This window comes from Vanellus vanellus (assembly GCF_965231255.1).
Source record: "Vanellus vanellus genome assembly, chromosome: 2".
In the NCBI taxonomy this organism is placed as follows: Eukaryota; Metazoa; Chordata; class Aves; order Charadriiformes; family Charadriidae; genus Vanellus; species Vanellus vanellus.
Genome location: NC_138906.1, coordinates 16,738,092 through 16,760,192, shown reverse-complemented (window position 1 = coordinate 16,760,192; position 22,101 = coordinate 16,738,092). Strand labels below are relative to the sequence as shown.

At 37.0% G+C, this 22,101-nt stretch overlaps 1 protein-coding gene across 6 annotated transcripts in view; it reads right to left on the bottom strand.

Annotated features, from left to right (window-relative positions):
- Positions 1 to 22,101, bottom strand: part of EPC1 (enhancer of polycomb homolog 1) — a 70,331-nt gene that overhangs the window by 2,519 nt on the left and 45,711 nt on the right. For 2 of the 6 annotated variants that reach the window (XM_082479997.1, XM_082479993.1), the window contains exons 2-13: positions 20,613 to 20,772; positions 18,838 to 18,983; positions 18,546 to 18,752; positions 18,019 to 18,167; positions 16,496 to 16,652; positions 15,011 to 15,187; positions 14,817 to 14,906; positions 14,583 to 14,731; positions 12,935 to 13,290; positions 6,714 to 6,797; positions 124 to 242; positions 1 to 42 (exon numbers count right to left, since the gene is read on the bottom strand). The exon at positions 1 to 42 is cut by the window's left edge and continues 45 nt beyond it. In XM_082479997.1, coding sequence (XP_082336123.1) covers positions 1 to 42; positions 124 to 242; positions 6,714 to 6,797; positions 12,935 to 13,290; positions 14,583 to 14,731; positions 14,817 to 14,906; positions 15,011 to 15,187; positions 16,496 to 16,652; positions 18,019 to 18,167; positions 18,546 to 18,752; positions 18,838 to 18,983; positions 20,613 to 20,712 — 1,776 coding nt within the window. In that variant the 5' untranslated portion in view covers positions 20,713 to 20,772. Of the gene's footprint in view, positions 75 to 123; positions 243 to 6,713; positions 6,798 to 12,934; positions 13,291 to 14,582; positions 14,732 to 14,816; positions 14,907 to 15,010; positions 15,188 to 16,495; positions 16,653 to 18,018; positions 18,168 to 18,545; positions 18,753 to 18,837; positions 18,984 to 20,612; positions 20,773 to 22,101 lie in introns of all 6 variants that reach the window. The other 4 variants (XR_014268900.1, XM_082479995.1, XM_082479994.1 and 1 more) reach the window with 4 other exon arrangements.

The window sequence follows — 22,101 nt, the reverse complement described above, 5'->3', positions numbered from 1 at the left end:
ATTCAGGCGAAAGCCACTTTCCTGTTGGTTAGTTTCAAGGTTCTATGGCAACAGTTGACAATTAGAGATGAACCCTGGTGGGAAACAATGAGGGATAAATCATAGCACAGACAAATCCCTCACCTGTGATGTGTTGGCAGAGGAATTACTATTTGCTTGCTGTTGATGAATTTGTGCAAGCTGCTGTTTCTGCATTAGTGCCAGTTGCTGTTGATGTTGCTGGTATTGTTCGGCTGTAAATGCTGAACAAAATATAAAACGAGAAAATACTATATCAAAATATGTAGGTGTTGTGTATATAAACACATCTATTTTATAATCCTAATAATAATAATACACCACAGCAAGTTCCTAACAGCCTTAATGCACCTTTATGGCAAAAAGGCTAGCATCCTCCTAGAAATTTTTGTTCAAATTAGCTTTCCCACTTTAAGCTGCTTTTTAGCATACAGGCTTTAATTGCTCTGCTGCGTTTAGCTCAAGGTACCAAAAAGGGAAGGGAGGAGGAAACCAAAACACAATCAAAACCACCCCAAACTCTCTAATAACAGATTAAAAAGAAACTACAGGTAGAAATGTCATCACTGTTTTCTCTTTGTGAAACTACAGTATCTGTATTAGTAAAGTAGGTTTATAGGCAAAACATGGGAACGACATGCTTTCAGCCCTCACAGATAGTATTTTGAAGGTAGCGACTATCTACAATTAAGGTTAATGGTTAAGTTTAGTTGAAAACATTAAACTGGGCATGCTTACAACTGTGCAGGCTATCATAGTACAGTATTTTTGTTGTTTTTAATCACACATGTACAAGCAACTCCATCAATATAGAGTCTGACAGAACTACATCCTTCTCTCTAGAATCTTTGAAAGGTGACCCAGTAGCCAGTGCATCACAAGTCAAGTATAATTTTGTCCAGCTAGCTCACAAGTATAAAATTCATAAAAACAGTGTTATTTGTACAAGGGGATGCTCAATGGTGCAGGGGTGGGGAGTCATTAGTTCATTGATTAACTTTGTAAAATGTTAGGATTTTTTTTTTTTTATTTCCAAAATTAAAGGAAGTCTCAGTTTTCAAGTTAAAACTGAATTAAGGCCAGAATGTGAAACTTCTTGCAAATTCAGTCTAGGATACACCTTTCAGATTTTTTTTGTCCAATTTTACCTTCAGATTGTACAGATGCTCCCAAATAAGTGCTGTAAATAGTATTCACACTTCTAAAATGCAGTGGAAGTCGCACTTTGGGGAAAGCTCACTACTGTTTGGCAAAAAATCACCCCCACACTGAATCCTGTTCACAGATTGCAATTTTTTAATTTATTTCTTTTTTAAATCTACTTCTTCAGGCTTGCTTGTCTGAAGAAAACATGTTTCTATCAAAACTATGATAATCTCTTGCTTCTGGATACAACACGATTCTGAAGAGCAATTGTACCGTACATATAAACTTGAATAACAAGTTAATACAAATGGCTAACCAAAATAAGAATTAGCATTTAGAAACAAACAGAGGAAACACTGCTGAGCATGCACTATTCCAGTGTATTTGTGATTTATTTTTTTTTGTTGGTAAAATATTGATCCAAATCCTTCTATTATGTACTGGAAATAGCACTAAATTATAGCACTTTGCAATCTGAGCACCTGATGTCATAATTTTTTATTTAGCTATTACATTCAAGTTACTAATATTTTTTTAATGTAACATTCTTCAGCAAGTAGGGAGGTAGCACTTGTTTATATTGCCATAAGTGACAAATTACTTTCCAATACTTCTAGAGTTAAATCTCACTTCAACTTGCTTCATTTCTTCAATGTATTAAAGCTAGTCCTAGGGAAACAGCTTGGTTGTAACACCATTCATAAATATCCTTATTAAAAAAATCCAAACCCGAATTCACAGACCAAATATTCAAGAGTTGGCTGTTTACATTTTAATTCTACTTTATATATAAACCAAAAGCCCTTTAGATGTTTTTTAAATTGTCACCAAACACAGAAATTAGAGCAAGAAAGCCTTAGCACACAAAGATTAGCAAGGAGAAAGCTGAGTAGCAGTAGCAGAGGGAGAAAAATGGAGGTACTGTTCTGGTACCAACAGATATTTCATTGATACTGATCAGTTAGTACTGACTTAACTAAATGTTTTTTTAAAACCTTAAAACTTAAGAATCAGTATGGTTTAGCCAACATAGTGCCAATGATATTGAAGGTTTCATGTTATTAGTAAAGTATTTTATTCTACAGTATGATACTGTAAATATATGCTTTGGAATAGGTTGCATAAGTGATATAAATAAAGACAACTTGCAGACTGACAAAGAAGAAAATGGGCAAAAAAGGATGTGTTATACCACCATCTTTGACTAAATTAAGATTTCCACCATCATAACCCTCTGACTTTCATCCATTTGTGTAAGCAAAATCAATTAACAATTTCAGTTTTCAGGTTTGGGTTTTTTTTGTTTTGGGTTTTTTTTTTTTTGTTTTGTTTTTTTTGTTGTTTTGTTTTTTTAAGATTTTAGCTATAAAATAGAGTTGTAGTAAGTACAGTCACCTATGTTGGTTTAAACAACTCCAAAATATTGTTTTCTTTTGAAAAAACAGTAAACAAAGTTTAATGAGACAAGCTGTGTTTGTTTAGGATAGCCATCATTTAGGACAGTCTTTAAGTGCTCCCCCTTCTTTCTGGAAACAACATTTAAAAGAACTGTATTTTTCAAATTGTGCATCAGTATATTTCTTTTTAAGTAGTCTGTGCCCCTTACAGCTGTAAGTTTCCCACCACTATGGAAAGTTACGCAGCTATCAAAGTAAACAAGTGACAGAACAACCCCACTATCACCACCACCCTCATCTATATTCGAACTGCTTCTCTTACTTCTGCTCAAATATCCAAACACACAAATAATGCCTCAAAAATGCAATGGAAATGGCTATTTACCTGTCATATCTGAAAATACACTCAAAAAGTTTCAGGTTTTTCAATTTAGGTTAAAACATTCAGCAACATTTTGCTGCTTCCCTTATTAAAGGTAAAAGCCTACTAGAAATTTCAAAATACTATTTATAACACTATAAGAGATTTACAGTGAGATTCTGAATTAATCACTTGCATCCAGTTTAGAAACACAACACTGCCCATGAAGGACTGCTGCAAGCTACAGCCTCCTAAACTAATTTGATTGATATTCCTTTTCCATTCTGCAGCATATCCAGACATGCTCATGTACCAGGAGAGGTTATAGACCATAACGACATAAGCTAACTCTTCCCTCTCCATGCTACAGCAGCACTACATTGAAGGTTTTATTGAAAACATTACTATTACATTATCCGAGAACTACCCAAACCAAAATTAATCATTATTTCTTTTGAAGACCTGCAAACTGGGACAGCATACTTTATTTCTCTTCTGTTAAATGCCACCATGTACTTTGCTCGTTAGCACTGTCGTTAGGTTTATTCCCCTCCTCCTGCTCTCAGGAGTACAGTCTATATTACACTTCAATTGAAAAAATAAGCCTATTGACTGTGAGATGCAAGTTGCTTCTGAAAACTACTGTTTGCATGTACTTTACATGAAAGTACTTCCACCTATTTAACCTTACATATTCATTTCCTGTGTCACGCAACCGTGACTGGAATTGGGGGAGGCTTTCTGGGGAAACCACACATATGGACAGCACAGTGAGATCACGCGTGTATTGACTGTCTGTGCCTCCACATCTGCAGGCACAGTCTTGAACTTCTCAAAGAGCTAGTCTAAGTTCAGCTGTCTTTTTTAAAAAAGCAATTCAAGTAGAATGCATTGCAGACCATAAAAATGTAGCCACTATTAACGGGCTAATTATATGGCTTGCAGAGAGTATTTTTTTTCTTGCCTGCAAAGCTAGCATAGCTGCAATTGCACAGGTACCAAACTTAGTACCTTGTTAACATCACTTTCTCTAGGAAAACAGTAACACTGTCCCTAAGAACTGTCTTCCAGAAATTTTATTATCTCTTCTCATTTTTATTCTAAAGAGAAGGGGCGCAGCTGAGCATCTTTCCTCTGTGTCAGAGAAAAATGGTAAGTGTAGAAGTAGCAAAAAATGAGTGTAATTTTCTTTTGTGTCATATACTGGTCTTTATCTGCCTGGAAAAAAAAACAAAACAAAAAACCAGCAGGCAAGAAGCAAGCCCAGACCTTTTCTGTACACTTAAATCAGCAACCAAATTTCTGGTTAACTTGGAAGAGTATTGCTACACAAAGTTACGTATCTCTGATATTACTGGAGACCTTCAAAGCTTTAAAAAAAAGAAAAAAAAAATCAGTAAAGCAACAGACAACTGTACAGCCGCTTCAAGTTAAAAAAGGGACAAAACAACATTCAGTGGTTAAAGACAACACATGAGATTTTAAAAGATTCCTGCTTCAGCAGCCCTAGACAGGAGTGCAGTGTTTACAGACTCTTCTCAAACAGCATGCTACGGTGATAGTGGTCGTGGTTCCATCACAGAGTAATGACTATTTAATACTACAGAATTTACTGAATTCAACAGTGACAAAACATCCAGTTTCATCCACTTCAGAATGGGGCGGTGGGGGTGGGAATATCTCAACTACCACTACACTATAAATAAGAACATTATCCTTTCAGAATATCTCAGCTGTCTTTCACAGCTAACAACTGTACCTTCCCCCAAAACTTCTATATACTTTCCAAAACTCTTTCAATAATTTATGCAAGTCACCTGACTCCTGAAGTTAACTTAACCCAAATCCTTTCCTAACCTTAAACAATGGGAGCCTTTAAGGCACAACCCCACCTGGAGTTATCCACATCTCAAGATGGTTGTCAGGAGATTGGTAGCTTCAGTTTTACTGAGAGACTACGCTACATGAACGCTTCTTACTTGCTTCTTTGCAGCGTACTGTTTTGAACTGGAACAATTAGAACTGTCTGCTTCTGAATTGTTTCTGGTAGGATTCTGAATCAAGTTATAACATTTCAGTTGAGACAACCTTCAGGATTTTAAGTCAGTACATCATATTACGCTCTTCATTTAACAGCTTGGGACAATGCACACACCTATTCTGCAACTGTATTAGTGCTATACTTTGACAGCAAATAAGAGAAGTGTTTTCTGGCTTACAGACTGCAAAAAGGAATGAAGGTAGAAGAAAAAGCTTCAGGAGTTTGCAGTTATGAATACACGGAAAGAAACATTGTACATTACTGAGACTGACTGACAGGATAAATGACTGCTTAGTATCTCCTTAGCAACAGCCACAATTCTTGTGCAGTAACTCAATTTTTTTTAACAACACACTACACTATGAATATGTTTTCCTACAATCATTTACATGACTATAAGGAAGATGTTTGTAATCTTTGAGATAATTTGAGCAAAAAATGACATGTAATTAAGCCACTGAATAATATCTTTCAGTTGGATGATTCTGTTTACACATCTGCCAAATTCTGTAGGATGCCAACACTCAACAGGTGTTTTCTGGAGCACAGAGTAACAGGGATGCTGCCAATGGACTTCTCAAAGATCCATAGTTCTCAACAGTTTTATACTCCAATATAAAACTGTTTTTATAGTGCTACCTAGTTTTACCACAGCATTTAACATGTACTGGCCTTATAATGCTGTAGCTTGCATTTAGGATCTCTGAAAATGCAAGTCCGTCCCAAACGTAGCTGAAACCAGTGAGATGGGGACTAACTGCGGAATCTGCATGAACAGATTGGTCTTTACACAGTAAACAGCCGCAGCCTCCCCTCCTGACTACTGCTGCAGGTTTTACTGTGAGGTGACTTGCTAGTTGTTACTCTACTTCCCTGAAGTAGGAAAATACAGACTTACAAAAAAAAAAAAAAAAAAAAAAAAAAAGACCACTAGAACCAGCTTCCTAAAAACCAGGAAGCATATCCTGGAAAGCAGAAAATGCACATGTAAACTTCCGGTCCCTCTTAAGAGCATTCCTTTTGATTTCCTGAATAGAAGATGCTCACTAGATTTGCCAGGGCAACTGAGCAAGCTTCGTGGAGTAAACATGATGACCTACCCAGGTAAGCATTTTTTTTTTTTTTTTAATAGAAGTTTAAAAAATTTTTAATAGTGAGAGACTCAAACAGCTTAATTAAACCTTTCAGCAAATGCTTCAGTCCCGCTAAACATCCAAAGAATGAGACATTTAAATGAGAGTAACTTAAAAAAGCAGTTGCTTCATAACACCAAGTTAAGCGTCTGTTCTCATGAGCAGAAATGTTATTTCAGTAGGAACACTGACACATTAAGATTATATTGAGTTCAAAGAACCTCTCTAAAAATCCATTCAGAGTACTACTGGATTCCCTGATCCTTCCAGCTGAGGTGATGGCCATTAAAAAGGCAGTTTCCAACTGGTAACAGAAGAAAGATCACGTAACTAAAGCTTCTAATTGAGAAATCCCATAAGCTACAGAATGCTAAAGTGCATGGATAGATGATACATCATGTTACAACGTTTTCTTAAGGGAAATACATGAGAGCATCACATCCCTGCTGTACAAGAGAACAATTAGTGGTTACTAATGCCAAAGTGCATGCAAAGCAAACATCATTCAAAATACTAAGTAATCCAGAACATCACATTTTTTATCTCTATCTTATGAGAGATGTTATCTGGCTTACATTGCCTGGTTAAAGATTTTCTACTGTATAGCAAGTTCTCACCAGTGAATTCGGAAGATTGGAGAGACTTAGAGCCATCAGTGTGATTTAGTATTTGATGCACCAGGCCCAAAGATGTTTCACTTTCTGAAAAGAAGTTCAAGATTGATTTTACTTAAACATGGCATTATTAGACACTATGAGAACATGAATCATTATGCCCTTGATTATTACTACAACAGCCTTATATTTCAGCCCAACAGAACTTAAGTGTGAAATTCCTAACAACAGAACTCTACACTTAGAAATTATAAACTAGATATAAGATCTACATATGCACTCCCTACTCGGTAGTGGAAGAAAAACATACAGAAAATAATTAATGAGGGTTTTTACTAGCCATTGAGTGAAAGCTAGAAATGCTTGCTCTGCATTTATATTTGTCCAATTCTTAATATGAGTTTACATGGAAGCATCACAGTTGGGGTACACAGAGTTTACTCCGCAGTTATAAACATGACCATCCTTGCATGGGATGTAGACGAAGTATTAACAGTTTACATATGCCCAAAGATGCAGCACTTTGGAGCAAAGTATTACTCCAACTGGGTTGAAGCAGAATGAAAAAATCTAGCATAACTACAAAGTCTCAAAGTCTAGTATAACTACAAAGTCTCAAAGTCTCCAGAAGCACTCCTATATTTTAGTTAAGTGTTGACTCTTCCCCAGTCACATTTCTCAGACTAAAGAGGCTTTTCCTTTTAAGATTTCCTCCTTCAAAGTCTAGGGTGGGCTGTAAACATCTGTTACTCCCAAGGCCATTGCTTCTTCAACTAGGATCTCAACATCTCAGCCACACATGGGCCAAGATTATTAAGTTCCAATAATAACTGAAAACGGTCATTATAAACGTCAGTATTTTTCATGACCGAGTTTATCCTGCAATGTGAAAATAAAACATTTAGAAAAGGGGAAAAAAGTAAGACAGGCAGCAGTGCTGAGACTATTACAGATACGGGGCTTAAATAAAAAAGGTCTAAACACAGCCTATGATGGCATGAAAGCAATGAAAAGGTAGGACAAGTCCTTCTCCTCTGGTGTGAAGAACTGCCACAAGGATTGAGGAGCTTCCTCCTACTTCTTTCCAAGAAAGGGATGCCTGAAGATAGGTGTCAGGTATCCTTAATGGGAACATGAAAAAGTAGTATAGATCCATCAGCCAGCACTGCAAATTTGGCGATGGAAATGCTAACCACAGATTTGGGAAATGGAAGCGTAGCTCACCACCCTGCTAGACCCTCAAGTGTGCAAAGCTGCTTTTAAGCAAGATTAAGAGATGCAAAAAAACCCCATTCAGGTTTACTGGAAAAATGTTCTTTCTATGGAATTACCACAGAAAAACTTACTGAATAGAAAAACACAACTTGCAGCACATCATCTAAATCTCTAGTTTACAAGAAAATGCAAGGTAAGCTACTCTCGATTCTTTAACTATATTCTGGATGCCTGCAGTATTTTATACATATATTTTTCATATACGATACAAGGGCATGTAGTGATAGGATAAGGGGTAACATCTTCAAACTGGAAGAGGGGAGATTTAGAATAGGCATTAGGAAAAAATTTTTTACTGTGAGGGTGGTGAGAAACTGGAACAGGTTGCCCAAGGAAGTTGTGGAGGCCCCATCCCTGGAAATGTTCAAGGCCAGGCTGGATGAGGCTTTGAGCAACCTGGCCTACTGGAAGGTGTCCCTGCCCATGGCAGTGGGGTTGGAACTAGATGATCTTTAAGGTCCCTTCCAACCTAAACTATTCTATGATTCTGTGATATACAATCCCAAACACCCGTAACTCTTGAAGAACTTTCAGTCAGCCTTCTACTCGAATAGTCAAGCTTCTTCTCAAAGAAAGAATTACAAATTTAGAGAGTAGACTCTAGTTGACTGCTAGCCACTTTAGTCTTTACAGCTTGTAGACTTTTCAAAGTTACCCAGCTTCTGGATGAAGAAGGCAGAAAAGAACAGAATGCAGGATGGTTGCCTGGTCTTACTTGTGGAGCCTGGGAACTAGTGTGTGAATCTTTCACTAGTGATTGGTATCTCTGGTCTGCCTCCTGAACACAAAGCTGCAACAGTATTATACATGCTGTGCAGTTTTAAATGTCTCAAGCTTTAGATTTCTAGATGCGAGCATCCAAAAATATGAATGCAACATATTTAACAGCAAGTCTCCAGCAGAAAGCACAGTCTCTCTATAACGTGATGCAGCTTGAAGACTACCATTTGTCTGGCAGAACTAGATCACTCATTCTAACAGGGAAGACTGAATTTCTGGGACACAAATACTTCAGATGAATATTCATGCCTACTGTACACTGCAGACTTAAGACACAAGCTCCATCTCTGAAGATCATGACTCAGAAACTTGATGAGATTATAAAGCAATACAGGCTCCTTTTCTGAAATAATTTTGTTGCATTTTGTGTAGAGTGAATACCTTCCCTACTGAGCAAGTTATTCCTCCGCAAGAATCATGCTCTTACACTCTTGCTTGCTTTTTAGTGGTGTTCTATATAACATATGCCTGAAGATCCTTGAATCAGCTCTTTTTGCAAGAAGGCAAAGGATGCTTTTTTGTAATTCCTTAGTAACATGAAAAGGAACCACCATCTTCAAAAGAGATGCTGCTTTTCTTAGCCACATGATCCTGTTGCTAAAGGCTATCCTTCAGCACATGACAAGTCCAGTCCAAGCCCTGTTTTCAAGTAACTTGTAAGGGATTTTTTTTTTTAAGACATCCCTTCTCAGTTTACATACAAAATCTCAATGCAACAGCTTTATCTTCCACAGATCTTTTATGCTTAACACTCTGAAAGCCAGGACCAGAATAATTTGCATTTCTTCAGTGTCAAAGGCACTTCAAAACATTTATGAAATGTCTGGCTTTTTGGGGGAAACCTCTCACTGATCTTCAGGATGAAAAACAATGCTTCCTGTAGCCCAAGAATGGTATGCCACAGCACAGCTTTTATAACATGTCCTCTGATTAACAGAAGACCTGAGATACCATCTCAGCTTCATGCCGGTGTTGGCCACATATAACAGACTTGAAAAGCAATGTTTTCCACAGCAATTTTTCCATGTCAGCAGCACGTTGTCTGGACCATTCAAGGTGGAAAAAACTCAAGGCTTCTCTAAACTTCTTGGAAATAGACAAAACTAATCATCTGTGTGGCCAGCAGGTCAAGGGACATGGTTCTCCCCCTCTGCTCTGGTGAGACCCCACCTGGGAGTACTGCGTCCAGCTCTGGAGCCCCAACATAAGAAGGACATGGACCTGCTGGAGCGTGTCCAGAGGAGGGCCACAGAGATGATGAAAGGGCTGGGGCACCTCTCCTATGAGGAGAGGCTGAGAGAGTTGGGGTTGTTCAGCCTGGAGAAGAGAAAGATTTGGAGAGACCTTATAGCAGCCTTCCAGTTCCTAAAGGGGCCTACAGGAGAGCTGGGGAAAGACTTTTTACAAGGGTATGTAGTGATACCACGAGGGGGGATGGCTTCAAACTGGAAGAGGGCAGATTTAGATTACATGTTAGGAAGAAATTTTTCACTTTGAGGGTGGTAAGGCACTAGAACAGGTTGCCCAGAGAAGTTGTGGAAGCTCCATCCCTGGAGGTGTTCAAGGCCAGGCTGGATGGGGCTTTGAGCAACCTAGTCTAATGGAAGGTGTCCCTGCCTATGGCGGGGAGGTTGGAACTAGGTGATCTTCAAGGTTCCTTTCAAGCTAAACCATTCTATGATTCAATGAAGTTTTCTGGTAAAAGGACCTACTGACACTTCAAAAACCCTAAAAGGCCAAGAGACACAAACCTAAAAAAATCCATACCCACAACAAAAGACAGCTAAGAAAAGGGAACAGGGACACTCTACAGGGCTGTAAATCTGCAGTAGTGACTATTAAAAAAAACTTTAGTACAGATGTTAGATACCTGATGTTCTTTACAGTATTTGCTACAGAAAGTAAGAAGACAACTCGGCAGCTGCAGCCCCAACTGACAGGCACCTTTGAAGAAGTCAAACTCATATGTAGGAGACATACAAACACACCTGTAACCAGTGTAGACAATGTATCTTAAAGAATCCTTTAAAAAACTGAAAAAACACTAGAAAGCAGAATGCCACCAAGATGAACTAGACCATATGCTCCTTTCAAACACTTACACCTATACAATCATCATTATGCCACGTAGACACAAACTCATATACACCTCCAATGCTACAAGAATCCAGATTAAGATTATAAATAATTGTACTGGTATAAGGTACCTGGTTATGTCAATAACAAGTGACTACCCAAAGACTGTGGTAACTAATTTAAAGCGTATCAATGAATTTAGACAGTTATATTTTTCATTGACTATTTCCTTCCAGTAGCAAACCCAAATAAAAACTCCACAACCGTTAAATGTGGAAAAGCTCAAATACTACCTTAAATATTTTACGTAGATGATAAACCACATGCATAGAATTCCAAGCACAAATTAAAGTACCTAGCATATTACATATTACACATATGTATTACTTTCCCATAGGCTTCAAAATACAACCACACAATTAAAACCTTGTACAAAACTCATCACCATACATAACAATTGCATTCATTCCTAAATGATGTAGATAAAGATCTTAATCATTTAGTTAAGAAAAATAGATTATAGGGGGGCTGTGTGTGTTTATTTAAATACACACACCAAGACAGATGCTTTAAACTCAATCAGGCATCTTTTCACATCTACATGATTTTCAAATGTAATGTATTGTCCATTAATACTTTATAGAGTATTTATAATCTATTCATCACACATTAGTTTTATTTTCATATTAGTAACCTGACTACCATTTTATCACAGTTCAGACTGGCCACTAGACATGCTCTCATCAGTTCTGGACTTGGGTTACTGATTTGAAACACTGGAGGGGCAGAACTTGAATACCGAAGTTGTGCTTAGATCACAAACCAGAAGAACCATCAGTTTTAGCCCTAATACATTTCCAGCAAGAAGAGCCATAAAAGAGGAAAGAATGGGGGATGGGGACAAGGACCTACTCTAGGACAGCATGGAGAGGAAGCATGAAATAAAGCAGCAGAACAAAGCTGCCCACCAGGTCTAAAAATACAAAGAGGAAGACTTTTCAAGAAGATAGCACCAGGTGGTGCAGGGAGGAAAGGTACAAAATGTATTGGAAAAAGGAGGATTATAGCCATCTGATACCAGGGTAACACTGTTGGCTTGAGGAAAATCTCCAAAACATCCCACAAACTGGGGAGTTTATTAGGTATACACATCTCTCCCCACCCTACTCCTACATTATCCAGGTTTTCTAATTTATTTCCAGAGCCATAATTCAAAATGGCAAGGAAAACACGATTCTAGAGACTCCATACAAAATGGTGGTGAACTTTTAAAGTTATTTCTTTGTAAAAAACTACTTCACTTTACTTTCTATAAAAAGATGACATTTAATCTAATGACTGATCAAAATTCAAGAGTTATTTAAGTTACAGTCTAACTACGTAAATACCCAGTCTTCCAGTCTGAAGAACCCAATATAAAGAGTGATGCTACCCAACAGTATTCCAATTAAAAAACAATTAACACCATATCAAGTTTTCTTAAGAGTCACGTCCTCAATTCTGTAATTTGCGTTCTATAAGATGTATTCTGCCACTTGCCGTCAAGATGTAGAGGTGATTAGTCCCAGAGTTTTGCCAAGCATGAGCAAGTGCATCAGGGGTAGGCTGGGTATTTTTTGGATAGGAAATGGCGTTTAATTTCATTTAAGTTCAAAGAAGAATTCATAACATGCCGTGACTTTAAATGCAAACATTTTAACTAAACATTTCCCACTACCACCACACCTTGTACTAGAAAAAAATCTGGAATGTAATATTTATATCAACATTTCAATCAACGCATTTTCAATTTTAAAAATCCAGATCTGCAGAGTCAACTTAAACCCTACACAATACTGGTTCTAAACCTCCATATTTCTAAAATTGTAACTACATACACCAAGGGGGCACTAGCATAAATTTGAGATGCAGTACACTACTGCTAGCAATAAATACAAATAAACAGTCTATGTAGCAAATAAAAAGAAACAGTGAAGATGAGCTGTTACCATCATAATAGATCGTGATGTAAAGTATGGATGACCTAATGATGTTCTGGAATTTCTGAGTCAATTTTAAAATTTCTAGAAGCAAGTTTGTCAAAATAAACATACCAAAATGTGCTGAACCACTGCTACTTTTACTTTGTATAGAGGTACTGCATGTCTGGGTCCCGGGTTGTGCTGTGCCTGTTCGATTTATACCCCTGTATAATTTCCTACAGGAGAGTTCATCATTGTCACTGTCATGTAGGGATGGTGTCCGAGGCCTAAAATGCCGCCATCTACATGATTTGATATTGACTAGTATCTGACTGAGGTCTTTTGAGAAAGATTTGTCCGAGGTATTTGTTTCTGAGGTATTGGCAAATTGACTGATTGAAGAGTGTTGTTGTGATGAGGAAAGCATTTCCAAATCCAGCTGATGAAATGTATTATCGTAGTCCGAGTGCGCTCTGTCTAGTAGTACCCTAAAACAGGAAAACAATGCAGAATTATACAGTGGCAAGAATATACCAAGAAAGCCACAAGTTTGCCATGTGTGCTTGGGGGCAACAAAAAGACAGAAAAAGCTACATGAAACTGTCCTAGAGCAAGCAACCCTCCCCAGACACAATGCATGGCTAGATATTATTTCACAATAAGTAGTACATTTAGGTTTCTCTTCACATGTATAGCCTAGCTTTTACTGTTTGAAGAACTGATGTACTTCATCATATATACATTAAGACACTGCAAAAACATATTTATTTTTTTTTAAATCATCAGGCTGGAAAACAGAGTTCCACAATGCAAAGAAAAAACCCCTATAGAATAAAATAAAAATGCTTAAGTAACTAAAGTAACTAAAGAGCAATTCAAATGCCCCCCCCAAAGTCACTTCAGTCCAAAAGCCCCACTCCCGTATATACTGAATATACCCTCAACCATCCCAATGCAGTGGGGATGTTGCACATTAACTTCCAAATCCCCTTGCAAAATCCCAGTAAGAGCCTTCAGCTCCGTTCTGATTTTGCTGATATGCCAACCTGACTTGCTAATATGTGAAGGGGTGCTAAGCATTAATCTGAAAGCCAAATCACATTATTACATTTTTAAAAATAAAAATTTAATACTAATGTACTGTTTTCTTAAAGATATCGCATGATATTTAAGAAACAGCACTGTATAAGTGCTATTATTTTTATATATATGTAATATATATAAATTGGTTTTGATAAAGATGCTTCAAAGCAAAAGGCCTGAAGTCCTTACTACTTTGATTTTTTTTTTTTTTTTTTTTTTTACAATGTTTGAAATTTAACAGTTGTGGTCACTTAAGTATTCCTCCCAAAATTCTCATCTACAACTAGCAAATCAGCAAATATGGTCCAAACTCAGAAAAGCATTTTCTGAAAAACGTGATTTTTGCTATTTTTAAATACTGATATTTGAAGACAACTATGCAAATCATTTAAATACAAATCACTAATCACAATTGAAAACATACATGTATTTTCACTTCAGAACTTGGGAGTGCCAGCAATAAAAAAAACCCTAGAAACATTTAAGAAACAGTACCAAAGCAGCTTCTACTCCTGCAAAATAAAAATGGAGATGGTAACCAGCTAAGGAAACTTGTAGTGAATGGAAGTATTCAAAAAGTCAATCTCTCTGATGTCTCCATTTTTGAGGGTGGTTGGTTTTTTTAAGCTTTGCTTTTTATAGCTTACTGATTTTTATTATTATTTTTAAAAAACAGCAAGAATTACGTAGCACTTACCTTCCACCACGGCCGACCCGTCTTCGTGCAAACCCAATACACCTCTGGGGTACAGTGAGGGTGGTTAAGCAGTATCTGTAACGCACATCTCCTAATCTTCCCTCCTTAGGGCTACTCCATGGCCAGTTGCCAGGTTGGTCTAAATGAGGCTTAAAATAATTTTAAACAATTAAACACAAGATATTTTCCCACAATGATGCTCTGTCTTAAAACACATTAGGAAATTCTACTTACAGCATAGTACTGACAGCCTGCTTTCCTACGGAAGGCGAAAGGACCATCGGGATCATTTTCTTCCTCAGCCTCCGAAGAACCAGACAAAACCTTTAAAGAGGGGATGGGGAGTGTATGAGGAGAGATATTAGTAAATTCAGGAATTTTACTTCTATTCTTTCCCCAAGAGCAGAACAGAACTCAAGAGGTCCTACCTGGGAGAGAGGTTCTTCATCTGAGCTAGGAAAATCATACTGATTCAAATCTTTAGCATTAAAGACTGGCAGTGCAGCAGGACTTGTCTGTTGAGGAGTAGCAGCAGCAGACGAAGGTAAGACTTTCGGCTTCTTCTCATACTTTCTTTTGGGTCTAATAACATCAGGTTTATCTTGCTGCAAGAAAAAAAAAGGCAGCGTAAAATTACACACACAATCAAATTAGATTCAAACAGGGGTTTTAGAAAACTCCTGTGTAAGCAAGCTAAAAAGGGAACTCCTCTCTCCATCATCTTGATAGCAAAACACAGTCATTTCATGAATATCTGTATTTCGTTTCCAGTAATTGACACGTTTAACAGACAAGGCGGAATCAAGGACCATTTGCTCAATCCGTTCTGGATAACACACTAGCGGTTAAGAAAACAGTACTACTTTGGAGAAGTGGACCAATATATCTACAATTATCTCCATGAGGCCCCTTTGTTATTTTCTAACATTTTAAATTAATAGTAATTCCCCAACACTGCATAAGTGCCTACATACCAAACAATGCTTTAAAGGCAAAAACAGAAGTACGACTTCTCAAAGATACCTAGAATATCAGAAAATCCTCTAAAAATTAAACACATTTCCCCATACTATGCAAAGTCAAATTTAAGTGCATTTCTTGTTTCCAAGAAACCTATTTCTTTTATGTTGAGAGACACTGCATTGACCCAACATCACTAACAGGTAAGTACACTCCAGCAATCTCAGTTACAGTACTCTACTATCAGCGGAAGTATTCACTGATTGAAGCCACCCTGTCAGATTCAGAACAGCCTTTGGACATTCTTCAGTTATAAGAAGTCTTTGTCTAAAATTCAAATTACACCTCAGCATTTCTCCTGGGCTACCTGACCTATTTAATATGCTCAGTTGTTGGCAGTGTAGTTATGCTTTGTATGACACAAAATTAAAGTCTGCAGGGAAAAAAGCACTGGTCAGCTGTCTAAGTCAAATAAGATTATTTGATACTTAAATACAAAACCAGACAAAGATATACAGCATGCTGAGAATATCACTGGATCATATTTAAAACAAAACAAAAAATAATCCTCCAGATTAAAATAACTACCTAATTTAGAACAAGATATGGATTTCACCTCATTAATCCTATCTTTGTCCAATATCTAGTTAATAAATATAGTTTTGTTCAAGATATCCTAACTTTATGGATAGTATTAGAGAAAAATGGTTGTATCCCCCAGAATAAGAATATAATTGCATGTATCCTTTTGTCTATAGTTCGTCTAGACCTCCTTTATTTCTGTCTTTAGGAATGCTAGTAGTCTGTATGTTATCCTCCTAACTCCAACAGAACAAAGCATCTTATTCCAATTGCAGCTTTGCTACTCTGTTTCCAAAAACTTCCTCCTCCTACCATCCAAAACACTGTATCTTGGATACATAACAGCATGAACTAATAACTCTGTTACTCACTTTAACTTTAAATTCTTTCAGTTCCATAGCTTCTTGGTGTTTAAAAGGACTGCTGTTAGTCACAGGAATGATGGGAATAGCATAGGTAGGTTTAATCGGCTGCCGCTGTGCCATGACCTCAGACATGATCTCTCCACTGTAGTCACCCAAATTATACCTGAAATCAGAATTATTTTTTATTTGTTGGCATGTTTACAATGTACGTCTGGTAAAAAAAAGGTGCAACAGAGAAACACAGACTAATACTTGCAACTTGGGATAAAGGGACATCCAGGACAACAGCAAGATGTACAGAAAGTATTATTCCAGAAAATGGGACTAATCACATGGAAACTTCATTGCGATGACTAACGCTGACAAATAAATAAAAAGGGTAACTACCCTGTAAAGCCTGTACAACATCTCCAAAAGATAATTCTGTAAGGGAAAGAAGCAGAAACTAGAAGGAAAGAACAGGAGAAGGTTTCCCTCCTCCCTCACTTATGGACAGGTACCATTTCAAAACATGCATTTATCACCCAAAAAGTTTTAAACAGTGAGGCAGTGTGTTTTATTCATTAATCCTCACAACAAGCAAATTCACGAAACATACTACATTTCGAGTCCTGTGGAAAGTGCTGAGTTGAAGTGGTTTTCCGTTCTGAGGGGGGCATTAGTCTTTCCTCTACTAAACAGCTTATTTTCTTGAAAAAACTACTGGAAAATCTTTGAGATTTCTCCCCTCTCTATTTCTACCGAAAACGGTCAGTGCTTGAAAAAAGTGTCCTGCTAGAGACATTTGACTTGTGTGTTTAAGAAGTCAGACCAAAAAGTTAGTTTAAAAAGCTTTAAAATACTGACTCAAAACACTTGTTTTCAAACATGGATGCTTAAGGTAGACAAGTCTATTCAAATTTTAAGTGTCAACCTAAAGAACAACTCCACATTACAAACGTGAATCTCAGTTGATTGGGAAGAGACAGTTGACAGAGCAGAGCATTTGGTCTTCAGCACAGCCTGACAAACAGGATGTCAAAAGAAACACTAGTTGGAGATGACTCACAGAACAACATTTTATACTGTATGAAATGCTTATTTGTTTTCCTGAAGAGGGTATTAGATCAAGCTTTGCTAAAAAAGAACAGCAGTTATGAAGAAAAAGAACAGTAGTGATTGGAAATGGCCTTACTATTAGCTGGGATTTCCTTAATCTATGCATTTAAGTTTAACACAAATTTCCAAATGAGTTTATCTGAAACTATGCTCTCTCCTCCTGTACAATATAAAGGATATATACATACATTTGAATATATGTGCACATGTAATAAAACAATGTAGACTGGTGTGACAGATCACTTCCCCATAATAAGCGACTTCCTAATGTTTTATTTTGCTCTCCATAGCCATATGTGAGAATATGCTATTCTGTAAATACGTAAGAGTCTAAATACTTATTTTAAAAATCTCTGTTTTAAGTATTTGTGGGAATCAGAATACATGGTAGTTTCCAAAGCTTTCTGCAGTGAATTTTCAATAAAAGTTACCTCTTTTCCATAATTTCCAGTGTTAAATGCAGCAACTCTCTCTTGCTTTTTTCCCTCCTCTTTATCATCTCCAGGATGGTTACTGCACGACTCAGATCTCGACGCAGCTTAAGCATCTTCTCATAAGATGCTTCATCATTTTTTCGATTCTGTAGATACATAGTGTATATGTTTCCCCACATCATTTAAATTAAATAATCTGAATTAAAGTTCTAAATATTTAAGCACATATATATAAGAGTCACATGCTAAAACAAAGAGAAGCATGTGCATGTTGTCAATGAGTTACAGCTTACCAACACTTTAAGCAGGTTTAGCAGTAAATTTAGTGAAAAAATAATGAATGCAAACTTATAGCTGTCCTAAAGTAGTTTCTTTCAGGTTTTTACCCTTGCAGATTAAAACAAAAGAACACCCCAACTTTTATTGTTTTATATAACATAGCTGAATTGTTTCTTCATATAAGTACTTTGTGGGAAGGGGGGAATGAAGAGAAAGCAAGCAGAGGGAGGTATTGAACTACTTACTTTTCGTGTCTGCATCTTTTCTGTCCGTCTTCTAAAAGCAACATAAGGGTCATTTGTGCTGGAACCATCTCGCTTCTCTTGTTTCACTGCTGGGATAAGAGAGGGACCTCGACAGTTTTTCCTCTTTTTAATCCAGTACTCATACACTTCTCTGATCAATTCATCATCTTCCTTCAGCAACAGCTTGGCCTCTTGCAGGCTGACTGGCTAAATGTAAAACCCAGCATGTCACTTTCATATAGCAATGTATAGAGTGCGTATTTCAAATTCTTTATTCAAAGTACCATTGTACCTGCTGACCGCTGCCCTTTTCTAGTCTGTCTATCATCTCCTCAAATTGCAAAGGAGAGATGTCCATTCTTTTCTTCAACTTATTCACAAAGATTTCATCTTCCGAATCCAAGTCATAATCCGGCTGCTCAGCATCCAAACTAAAAGCTAAAGGATACAGTGAAAGTTGAAGTTAGTTTTACTACAGAAATGTTTTGTTCTAATAGCAGTGTCTGGAGTACAGACCAGATTCTTCTGAAGACAAAACCAAAATTGTTTGTTTGAATGCAGAAATAATACTACTTAGTAGTTATTAGGTTTCTTTCTTGAAAAAACTACACTGTTAAAAATCAGGGAAAAAAGTTGGTATCTATTTGATTATGCTTTTGTTAACCAATGAAAGCTTACTAGTGGTCAAGCCAACAAGTGGCTTTGAACCTCATTGCTTTCAGTAAGAAATTTTTAAATTGGTCAAAATTTTCAATGCTGTCTAGTATTCAGCGGTTTTATGTATTGTATTATCTATAGTTCAGGCCAAACACACTTTAAAAGGTACCTCTACAATTGCAGACAGTATTACAATGACCTTACACACGTTCTCATCAATTATTGTTGGATGTAGAAGAGTCAGACTAAACTAGCCCAGCTACCTATGTAGCAAGGTATCTCCAAATACAAGTAATGCTTTGCAGAACACAAACAACTGTTCTGTTTTCCACAATACCCTATGAAAATGCAGCATTCTGCATTCAAAACAAGATCTCCCTAATTCTCATGCCTCATTCCAGTCGTTCTAGTTAGTAAGGGACACAAATTTCTTCAAGTACACATCTGGAAACACATTACGAAAAGCATCACTTGCTTTTAATAAATAAGCAGGTAGAAGACAATGCAGCTGAAAATCACTATTTCAGCTGTTAGACCACTAGATAAGGAAAAGAAGAATGAAAAAATGTAACCTTAATATCTGCATGGAAGACTGCTAGTATTAGTCTCTTCGTTTACTTAGAAGCAGAGCAACATGCTCTAATCTACCTGATCTAGTGGAAGATGTCCCTGCTCATTGCAGAGGATATTGGACTAGATGACCTTTAAAGGTCCCTTCCGACCCAAACTACTCTAGGATTCTAATACTTTACGCCATCACTGAGGCTTGGACTGACAAAAGTCTATTAATTAGGCACGAGATCTGTTTACATAGCACAGATACTACTTTTAAAATTCTACTAATTACACCATGCAACAGAATTCTGCAACAGATTGTAATTTTTATAATGTTTTCAAAAGTTATCTGAGGTATGTGGTGCTCACGTCAAGGGTCACATCCATACAGAATACCTGCTATCTTCCCACAAAAACAAAATCCCACCACATTTGCAAGTCATCAGTGATATCAAAAAACACCTGCTTTTAGATACTTCCATCCAGGCATAGGCAAATACTACTACTACTGCCATTCCTGCTTGGCTTCCCAATCCACTCTACTGTTGTTTTATCCTGGTTAAGCAATCTGTAACTACTGAGTGTTATAGAGGGCAGAAACAGGCCTTTGAGACTGCTGGATTTAAAGTATTAACATACAGACATAAACTCAAAAAGGACGTTTATCTACCTTTTGATCAAGAACTAAATATACCTCTTCTGTAAGAAGTATATATTCCTTTACATGTTGGAAAAAATTAATTCTCAGAAGTCAGTCTTGATACAAGCTCAACAGACATTTAAGAGTAATCTCTTGAACTACCAGCAAAATGAATTTCTCAGTGTAGACTTCAATTGACGAGTGATTTTACTTACGCTGTATGTGAATCAGCTGCTTTGGCATTTTAAATTCTCCAGGATATATAGATTCATAGTATGCAATGTTACTTTCTGCTTCTGGAACCGGTATAACCATGTTATCCCTCTTCTCTCCATATACTTGTTGTGCTGAGATAGCCCGTTGGAGATGATGTTCCTATAAACAAAAAAGTCAAGATTAAAATCTGAGAAAATACTTTCAGAACTCAGACTTTTTAAAAGTTGAAGGAAGACCATTTATTTGCAAATGTTCTCATTCCAAATCCCTGAGACCAGACCTAAGAAATCGATATCACACACGACTCAAAAATGCACTCCATAAACCGGAAGGTTTCTCCAGTAGGTGGAGCTCTCCCTCCGACACAAACACACACAACACTTGCGTTACTAAACTTAGCGAGTCAAGTTGCCTGTTCTTGGCACACCTAGCTACATAAATCCATCTTTACATATTTCTGGAGATACACTTAAGACTGATTAGACGTACAGATTATAACAAGTAGCTGAAGACAGATATTCACTCTGGTATTATTATTTGCTACAGCCATTTATTGCCAGTGACATCAGAAAAACAGAAAGAAGGCCTGCCATCATCTCCTATTTAGAAGGGAAGCAACTATTTTTACCCAGAGAATGATTCCTAAAGACATTCTTGCTTATTGCAATGCTTTCCATTATCCACCTCTTCCCCCTCCTAATCTGCCAAATGAAGTTTATTATTAAACTATAAACCACGAGGGTAAGAATAATTAACTTTTAGAAGTCTGCAACTATTTTTCAAGCTTAAAAGGAAGTTACATTTATATCTGTTACTACAACCCAACTAACAGATTAGTAACATTATGAATTCTAGTGATTTTCTAATGCATTCCATTCTTCCTGTGGTGCTGTCAAGACAGCAAGTAGTATCAGCAGAGTTCATATAGAATTAACAAAAACCCACATAGCAAGACGTGTGCATGCATATAAAGTTTACTGACAATATACCACAGTAATTTTTCCCTAGTACCAAAGCTGTTTTCTTAAGTTTCTATACTGTTCCTTCCTAGGTGCTCAGTAAACCAGTATTGCATCAGCTGTACCAATACAACTATCACTGAGATGCTATAAACCAGATTACTGAAATACTTGAACCAGGAATTGCAGCAAAAGGACGGCAGGGATAACTGGTTTTGATATTGAAGTAAAAACATATCAGTGTTCATCTGTACGATCTTATTACATGTTTGTCTGTCCGACTTCAATTTATCCCCTCTTCAGTACAATAAAGGCAATTAACATCTACTGTCCAAACTAAAAAAGAAAAAAAAAAAAAACAAAACCCAAGAAAATTGTAAACTAGGCTTTACTGTAAACTGCAGAGTTAGTGCAGCCTCAAGCTAAAAACTGTTCCAAGGTATAATTCTGTTGCAATTATTCATAGGATTTTAACCTGTCTTTACCTTCAAACAAGCTGCAGTGATTTTTTCACATCTATCCTCTATTA